Source organism: Anneissia japonica, unplaced genomic scaffold (assembly GCF_011630105.1).
Source record: "Anneissia japonica isolate Jap-2015-1 unplaced genomic scaffold, ASM1163010v1 scaffold288102_len79963_cov164, whole genome shotgun sequence".
In the NCBI taxonomy this organism is placed as follows: domain Eukaryota; kingdom Metazoa; phylum Echinodermata; class Crinoidea; order Comatulida; family Comatulidae; genus Anneissia; species Anneissia japonica.
This window is the reverse complement of record NW_022704005.1, coordinates 64,474-74,739: the sequence shown is the minus strand read 5'-3', so window position 1 is coordinate 74,739 and position 10,266 is coordinate 64,474. Positions and strand designations below refer to the sequence as shown.

General features: G+C 32.7%; 1 protein-coding gene across 1 annotated transcript in view; it reads right to left on the bottom strand.

Annotated features, from left to right (window-relative positions):
• Positions 1-4,978: 4,978 nt before the first annotated feature.
• Positions 4,979-10,266, bottom strand: part of LOC117104582 — a gene marked incomplete at its 5' end in the record, with an annotated part of 14,133 nt that continues 8,845 nt past the window's right edge. The window contains 2 exon segments of the mRNA XM_033245434.1: positions 4,979-5,637; positions 7,642-7,696. Coding sequence (XP_033101325.1) covers positions 5,562-5,637; positions 7,642-7,696 — 131 coding nt within the window.

Genomic DNA, 10,266 nt, shown 5'->3' with positions numbered 1-10,266 from the left:
TCGATAGCTCCTGCTATCTTAACCAACGTTAAGGTGAGAAAACATTTGGAGCTCTTACACATACATAAAGAATAATATATTATATTAACCAATGGGAATTAAGTTCCGACATCATCAATGTCTGACCGTGGACCTGTGGTCCGACACCATCGATACAGGCAGCTCATTCATTCTACCAGGGACACAAATAACAATCCGGCCACCAGTACCGAATTGTAACTAACCCAATATTATACCTCATATACTGCAAAAAATGTAGGAAGGGAAACAATGCTGGCAAAACTGGTTTCATTTTCAGATCTAGAATGAACAACCTTAGACTCTACGTGTGATTATGCCTTCATACACAATAATTCACTATGAGTACAGTATCAAACAATATATGCTATATATTATTTCTACTTATGTACATTTTATTATATTCCTTGATTTCTAAACTATTTAATAATCACGATATCAAGCGTTTTATTATTTAAACTCATACATATACCATTATATTCCTACAATTTTTTTTCTACTTCACAATTATTTTTTAAATTATATAGGACCTTATATAAATCTTACTATATTTTATTTCCTGTTACTCTTTACCGTAATTAAATTACTCTCAAATAAAATCTTATCATTAAATCATCCTCCATCGGGAGTCGAACCCAGGATCTTTCGCATACATGGCAAGCGTCATAACTACTTGACCACGTGCAATAATGTTTTATCAAAATCGTAACGTCAGACACTTAAAACAATAATAATAATTATAGACAGGCTTGATGATTTTCACCGCATGTATTATGGTGATGTTCTCTGGAAATGCATAGGCCTTCCCACAATCAATTATGCTTGTGCTGTACAGTATGTGTTAATACAAATAGGCCTAATTAAGATTTAGAGAAGTTAGTGTCTCACCAATTACAAATGGCACGGACCATACTAAAAGCGAATAGAAGTAGAGTAAAAGAAGCACTTTACGGCGACCTCGGTTGGCAACCAATTAAAATTACACAAGATATTTTTAAAGCAAAAGTATATAGTTAATATTATGTGTATGGAAATGAACCGCTGGCCAAAACCTTTGCTTAATACGATTATTAGAATAGAAGATTGTAAATTAAGATATCAGCTTGTTAATGAGTTTATAATTTTGATTTTGTTTCCATTATGAATAATGTTTGTATAGGTATAAAATCTAATTGGGTTAAGCCCTTCGAGGATTCAATTAAAGAATCATAGGCCTATACCCAATTCTGGAAAAAGGAGGTTGAGAGAAACTCTTCACTTGGCGACTATTCGCATGTAAAAGAAAAACCTGGTTTAGACCCTTACGTCTTAGGCCTAGATATGACAAATTTTCATGGCGCAAGTCTCAAATTTAAACTCCTATCTACGGTACGTTAGCACTTGGTAAACGTACTAACAAATGGTGTATAGAAAACATTGGCCATATTCGACTGGTCGTTCTTCGTTAAACCACGCCCAGGTAGCTGCGCACAGGCAAAATCATACTTTACGAAGACGACCAGTCGAATAGAAAACTTGTAAATACTCGACAAAACAAAATGGTTGCATGGTTACCGCGATACACGCTGTGTAGTCAAGATTGCTTCAGCTTGTGACAATATGGGTATTTCATAAAAAAAATATTTTCATCCAGAATTCATATGGGTAAATATTACAATTTTTATTTTCCTGAATTTAATCCAAATTATATCAACGCAAATGTTGTTTCTAAACACACCAATCGGCCATGTTTGTTTTGGTCACTTGAATAACTTAACACTGATTAACACAGTCTGGTTTGAGTTAATTTTCGTTGTCAACGAATTCTTATTTTACAACCAGTCGAATGAAAATAATACTCAATGAAAACGAAATGAACCAGTCGAATACGCCCATTAACACCCAATGCGAGATTTGAGGGTATGGTGAGAAAGATACTAAACATTTTCTTTTTTTTTTCTTTGTGGAACCTTTTATAAAGTATCCGATTTGAAGAATTAAGCTGATAAATGATTTAATTTCTATATACTGTGCTAATGTCTGGTTAAAATTTTTAAACTAGTGACCTATGTGCGACACTTCAGTACGTCTTACGTCTCAATAATGTTTATCATGAACACCTGTTAATGATATTGCATTATTTGATAAATTCTGTAAATCGTACGCTTGTCGGGCATGGGAATTAAGAAGTGTACTTTTATTGGAACAACACTAGCAGAGCTCTGGGGGGTGACATTGATATTTAATCCCATTTCGTCACTTATTACAGAAATTTAGTTCCATCGTGCCTTTTCCCTTCCATCCGTTTTTTTCTATGGTGCCTAGGAAACAAAGACTTTTTCCGGAAGGTTAAATTCATAAAATGACGTCCATTGCCTAGGATACGACATGATTTCAACCTAATAATGGCTTCAACATGTTGAATCCATTTTAAATACATTTGATCTACAAATGTTCTTTAACATTGAATATTGTAAATATGGCTTAATGGTTTCAAAGAAAAAAAATTTAAGTTGGTATAACAATGCTTTAAGTAAATCATTGTTATACCAACTTAATTGGTATAACAATGATTTACTTAAAGCATTGTTATACCAACTTAATATAACAATGCTTTAAGTAAATCATCCTTAAAACATTTTTTATTAGATACAAAAGTGAACCTAAACTGGAAAAGTATTTATTAGAAAAGTGTAACTTCCATGTATCGAGTTTAAAATTTAAAGCTCGCTCTAACTCACTACCTCTTGAAGGAAGAAAGGAATCTTGGTCACCTCAAAATTTAGGCTTATGCTTATTATGTGACTGTGTGACAACGGAAACCATCAATTATTTTGTATTTGATTGTACCAGATTAAATAACATTAGAAATTAAATATTTGACCAACTTAAAGAGGAGCTATAGAAAAAGGATTTACATATATTTTGGGAATTATTCACATCAACCTTCCATGAACTTAAATGCCATCTTTTGTTTGATGATTTAGAAATCCATTATGAATATCAAATTTTAACAACATTGTAAATTACTTTTAACGACGGCATGGAAAGAACGAAATGAAATAATTCTTTTCTATCGCAAGACTAGTATGTCTGGTTTTTTTTTTAGACTAATGTTATTGATTTAAATTTACAATATTTACTCATTTTTATGTATATGTTTGTGTATGTGTGTGTATATGTGGGTGTGTGTGTGTATGTGTATTAACCTATTTACTTATATTATTAGTATTAGTATTTATTTTTATTTCTATTAATGTTTGTAAACCCCTTTTTTATATATATTTCGTTCTATTGCAGTATTGTCTTACTATATTTATTCACAGTAATTAAGTTTTTTTTTACTGATTTTGTATATTGTTGCACATCTTTAAGGTTGTGCCTCTGTTATAAAAGAGAAGCAATAAAGTTACTTACAATCATTTGATTGGTCAAAAAGATATTGGACTCTTCCATTTAGAAAAAGAGTAGATTGTTTTTATAGAAATAACATCAAATGACAAGAATTTTTATCCAGAAAAAAGCTAGATTTTTTCATAAAATATCTAATGACATTTATATATATTTTAGTTGTGTTATAAAACGATAATGAATGTTTTTTATTCGCGCACTGGAAAGAGTATTTTCATTCGTTGAAAGATTGATTGTTCCATTCAACTCGGATCCGCTTCGTCGAATGGACCAACTCATGAAAATATTATTCTTTCCATCGCGCTCATAAACATTCATTATTCATTGCACGTCTCCACGATACAATATTTACATCGGCTAAAAGATGATGGACTGTTCCATTCTGATTCCTAAAGAAAGGTAGATATTTTTTCATAAAATCAAATAAAATCTTGTTGCAAAGTTTGGAAATGAGCTATTTAAAAGTTGGCTGTTTTTTTTATTACAAAATTTTTGCAAGTTATTTGTGTTGAAACTTCTACTGCAAGGTAATGACAAGGATCTACTTTAGGTGTGTTAGATAACAAATAATGAATGTTTTGTATTCGTGAAATGGGAAGGATGTTTTTATGAGTTGAAATATTTACTCTTTCATTCAACTTAGCTCCGCCGGCCTCGTTGAAAAAGTTAATGAAAAGTGTCTTCCCATTGCGCTCATAAACATTAATGCCTTAGTTTTACGTAATCTTAACAGACAGAATACAATCTCCTTGGCGGAGGTAATAAAAATAATATAGATTTATACCGTGCTGTTTGCCAGGATACAAGGGGCTGGCGATGTTGTTATTATTACCCCTGGTCCTAGGATCCAAAAAGGTTTAAGGTAATAATGAGACCAATAATAATGATGATAATAATAATATTGCACGTTGCGTGTGCGTAAGTATAAATGTGTGTTTGCTTGTATTTGTCTGACTGTCGGTCTGTATTTTTTATATACTTCCACTACCTCTAGCAATTGACGTTATATATTTTCACATCTCCATTTTTAAGATATTACGTTGTGAAATTCCCACTGAGAGTCCGCACTGTCATCACGTTCAGAAGACAATTGTTAATAATCGCAAGTGTTTGGTTGGTTTCAATCCTGTGCTCATGTAATATTTTTCTAAAATCAGTAAGTAATTAATGTACACAACATAAGTGATAAGACTTAATGTTATTTAAATAGTTGTATACCCGATTAATCAAGACTAAAACGAGGTAGCAAAAATGTATTTTAAGTGAACTATATTGTAAATACATTTTGTGTGTGACGGTACGATTATTTAGTCTTCACCCTTCAACAAGGTTTTGGTCCATCTTTCAAGGTATACGTGAGGTGATGGTTACGAGATGGCACACTATGGGAAGATAACAAAGCTTGTTTCCTTCCTATAAAGTAGCAAACATCTACGATATTATTATGTATAATAATCACCTCTCTGTGAATCCCCGGTCCCTCAGTCCTAAGGGGGCCTAGAGGAGGCAAAGGTACCCCTCAACTAATACCCAGCATTTTTCTACAGAACCTTGACTTCACAGTCCAGTAATTATTATCCAAATTTAAAAAATGCCAGAGCTTCGTACAAGGCATGGGACGGATCCAGAAGTCCAAAAGGGGGCCGACAGTGGGGGAGGGGCCGGAAATGGGCCGATCGAGATAACACATCACTAAGGGGTTCGGCGGCATGCCCCGGAGAAATGTTAGTTTTCTAGATGCCCAAAAATAACATCTGAGGCGTTTTGGGTGATAAATTATTTCTGTTTTTTACTTTCCAAAAAGGGGTGGGGTTGTTCCGCCCCCTAAATCCGCCTCTGGAGGGTAATTTCCACCCTCCAACTCTACCGTCAGAGGTACCCAAATTAAGTTGGGTTATTTCCACCACTCCTCCACATTTATACCCACTCTGACCCATTCCATTAAAAATGAAACCCACACTACAGAACTCATGTGATTGATTAAGTTGTTTATTGTATTGTGTTAAAAGTTGTTTTTTAATTATGTAGAATGCATTTTCCGTCGATTTTTATCATGGTGGCTTTTACCAGTTTGACTTGTGGACTCCCATTTTACAAGTATGTATTCCTGCAGTCTTCCTGGTAGCATCTTGTGTCGTTACAACTACAGCCCTCTACAAAAGAATGCACTGCAGTAATCTGCAAAGAGTCATCGTAAGTCCTAACGTATCCCCATCTTCAGGCAATTCTCTAATAATTACAAAGAAGGTAAGCCTTATGTTATTATTTCATACTTAATCTTATCAAAATTAAGGTTTACCACTGGTGAGTCCCAGTGATACCAGTAACCATGTCCAATGTAATAGGAAAACTTTTCATGGCGTAGAATGGAGCTTTTTCCGTAATATTTATTTTTTTTTCACCATAAAATTTGTAATGTCCTTCACAATAATTTAAAGGGTATTTATTTATTTAATATTATTATTATTATCATCATCCTCATCACAATAATAATAATAATAACTCAAAACGCACTTATTCCAACAATAACATAAAGCGCCACTGATAATTACTTCGGTTTTTTAAATGGTGCTTTATAAGCTCTTACCTTATTATTATTATTATTATTATTATTATTATTATTATTATTATTATTATTATTATTATTATTATTATTATTATAAATAATGACTATAATAATAACAATAATAATATATTATTTTATTATTAAAACATTATTTTTAGTATTATTACTGTTACTATTGATGATGTTATTATTATTATTATTATTATTATTATAAATAATGACTATAATAATAACAATAATAATATACAACATTATTATTACTATTATTACTGTTACTATTGATGATGTTATTATTATTATTATTATTAATATTATTATTATTATTATTATTCATTTATTTCTATTTTGGATAAGTTACTCATTGTGATTACTCAAACGATTAAAAATTTTAAAACAAATAAAATAACAAGTAATAACAAGTAATAAAAAGTTATTGCCAATTGAATCTGCCAGCCTTAGGTCTCCCAAAAATGCTCTTTAGTTTATTTTAAAAAGGGCCCGATACCAAACAAAAGCATGTCTCCGACCTCTTTGGGTAAACTATCCCATGTACGAGGAAAGGAATTAAAAACAGAAAACTTAAACGAATTAGTACGAGAATAAGTATGAACAAACTTAAGATTAAACGAGTGTCTAGGGTTGATAGTAATGTATTTAAAGATATCAAAGGAAAATATACCATAGAGAGATTTGGAAATGAAAGAGAAACAGAGAAATTTAAATAGATTTTCAACAGAAGTGAGACGGAGGATTTTTTTCTTTGTACATAGGATAGTTCACCCCTTTGGGTCGGAAAACATGCTCTTGTCATTCTCTGTTGGATCTGTTATAACGCTTGTAGGTGACCCTTCTGGTGATACCAAGCCGGAACTGCATATTTCATAATTGGCCTTCAGATACCGTTATACAGTTTGGTGGTAACATATGGATCATTGGATCTAACCAGTCTTTTGATGAAACCCAGCAATTTTGCTGTTTAGATTTAACTGAAAAACAGGACTCTACGATTACGATATAATCATGATATAGATGGATTAATACAGGATAATAAACAGTAGTGTGCACCTCCCCACCCAAAAAAAAAGCTTGCGCCCCACCCCAGTGCCCCCACCCGAGAATGTTGGTATGCAAAATACGCTTAAATAGTTAAAAATCACCAAATGCGCCCTCTCTCTTAATAATTGTGCCCCTTCTTCACTTTCCCCTACCCCTTCAGCCCCTCTATTTCAAGGCTCCTAGATACGCCACTTGTAATACATAAATAACACGTAGGCCCTATACAGTTATTCTTCAAAATGTCTTATGTTAATCTTTTTCATTAAGAATAGCACAAATTCTATAATGTCTTTAAACGGTGATGGCACAATTTAACATTACTCCTGGACGCATTTGAAATAGAGGTACAAACAAACTGATTACCTCATCGATGCGCTAAAGACAACGGCTAAGAAGAAACCAGACATCCCGGGATGATTGTTCAATCCATGGGCTACAGTATAGGGCAAACTACCTGCAATAAAAACAAATACAGTTATTCTTCAAAATGTCTTATGTTAATCTTTTTCATTAAGAATAGCACAAATTCTATAATGTCTTTAAACGGTGATGGCACAATTTAACATTACTCCTGGACGCATTTGAAATAGAGGTACAAACAAACTGATTACCTCATCGATGCGCTAAAGACAACGGCTAAGAAGAAACCAGACATCCCGGGATGATTGTTCAATCCATGGGCTACAGTATAGAGGGCAGAACCTGCAATAAAAACAAATCATAGCAAATGACGCTAAAATGTTTCCTATCATTCGACACTTCACCACTCCTTTTATACTCCTACACTTTTGGAGGCCTTAGGAAGTCGGCTTTACCCACCAGAACCGAAACATTTAACACATCTCATATTTTTTCTGTCTTAGGCTATCAAAACAGTAATCATCGTGACTTTGGTTTTCCTGTGCATGACGGTACCGTACGCTGTTGTTCGTTGTTATTTAGGCCTGGGTTATACGTATAATGCTTTACGACGGACTTTCCGAGCGTTAATTATGAATCTAATAACTAATATACTCAGACTATCTAACAGTTGCACTAATCCATTCATATACGCTTTGATGTCCCGTAGTTTTCGAATGGCCATTAAATCAAAATTTGGCAAACGAACAGCTCGACAAGATAGAAGTTAGGGATGTCATGAACGCAATAAATAATAATTTTACTAGATTTCTCTTCTGCATTCCACAGTACACTATCCTACAGTTGGAATAGCTATATACATTAAACATACATGTATTAATTCTTATTCATATATATTATTAATATATAACGTTATAAATAAAACAGGGAAGGGAGTTTTCGATGCACGAGGTTACCCTTAACGGATGACGTCATAACTTATTCATCTTGCATTGTGGAGTACGTTAATTTCAAGTTATTACATGCTCGACGTACGTTAGTTACGGGTTTACGCATGCGTATTTCGATTTGTTTACAAAAGGGGTGGCGGTATCGCGCTGCATGCTGGGTACTAACGTTAAAGTTAAGGTTAATGTCGTGCATCGAAAACTAACTAATGTTGTTTCTCCTTCGTAAACCTACAATCAAACCTATGAATTATTATTATTTTATTATATATTATAATGCCAGATATTCTTATATTTGGATTTGCTAAAATATAATTGAACAATTTACACTATAAAACATTTTTGTGGACAATATTAATATTTTTACCGGTATCGAAATGTGTATATTTAGACTATCAGTTTACACTGTAAATACGACGACGATCATTTAAGAACGTTGGTAAACTAGATTAGCGATTTTGATATGTGTTATGTTAAATAGGCGCATACAGAGACCCTAGTGTATACTGACATGATTTACAGTAGTTGTGATTTTATTCAAAATATTGGTTTCAACGAAATATAATCCGAAAACGTAGGTTGGATTGTAGGGTGTAGTACTGCTTTCTTATCTTGGCAACAACTTGACGTACTGTAGTCTTTGTTGTTTAGGCTTGAAAATAGCAAGATTAGACTGAGACAAACATTTTATTTTTTGATGAACATTGCATTTTTAGGATAAGTTGACTACTGTATAATGATATCAGGTGATTGGTATTTCCGGGCTTGGGTAGAAATAGCATTTTAATACAAGTACCTAGATTTGCGAAAGACAATCATTCACTTGATAATTTTCGTGAGTGTCGAAAGGATGGGTTCAGTCCTTATTATATTTCTATACTTCTTTACAAATCGCTTGAATTTAGGCTTAAATTTACGCTTAACTTGTATACTTACGCTTTAATAGTATATACTAGTTTGTCTTTTAGCTTTAAACGCGGATATTGTGTTATGTTTGTTTGAGAGAGTGTAAATAAAGTAGAGTAACGCATATGCGAATGTGTATGTTTCTCTGGATTTCGCACTCATACTGTGAATTAATTATATGTACAGAGATTAAACGACAAGACGGGATCTAAGAAGATCCCGGCAATCCTTCCGGGTTATCAATGACAAAATGCATTGGTTAATTTATTTAATTACATGCCAAAATGTGGTAAACACTACATCCCTTTACACTAGATTCACAAATCATGAATCAGACATTAAATACCATAACATCCCAAGTAAAAACTTACCAGCTGGCCGTCATTTTAATCAAGAGATTCAGTCGATAGACGATATCAATTATAGGTTCTGATCATATCGTTAATAAACAAGAATCAATTATCAAAAAAAAAAAAAATCATATTGTATTAAAAAATTACAAACCCTCCACCCAAAAGGTATTAATGTTGATGAATAGCATTTCACCCATACATAGTTAGTCCATTAAAATCTTATTACATAATTAATTTCATGCTAATTAACTGATTTACATTCTAACACCACGTCACAAACACACTACTTCACTCCACAACAGAGGCCAGTAGGGTAACACCCTGAAATCAAACTATCGATAGATATACGTTTAATTTCAGTAAGTTTCACGAATTGCCCATATTCATTTTAGTACATTAAATAACCACCCTTTTATATCTTAGTTATAAGCGTTTAAAGCAATTAGAGTGCGAAATATACGACAGACCGATCCAATTTCAAAGTATTTTAACCATTAAAAAAAAATTAAGCAAATATCATATATATATAAATATATATATTGAATGTAAATTTTATTAAGTAGTTTATATATTTTAAGTTTATTTTGTACTGTTTTATTGATGTTTTATACAGATCCTAAAGAAGAGCACAAAGCTCAAAAGGTTGATTGCACACACTATTTCCTGTCTC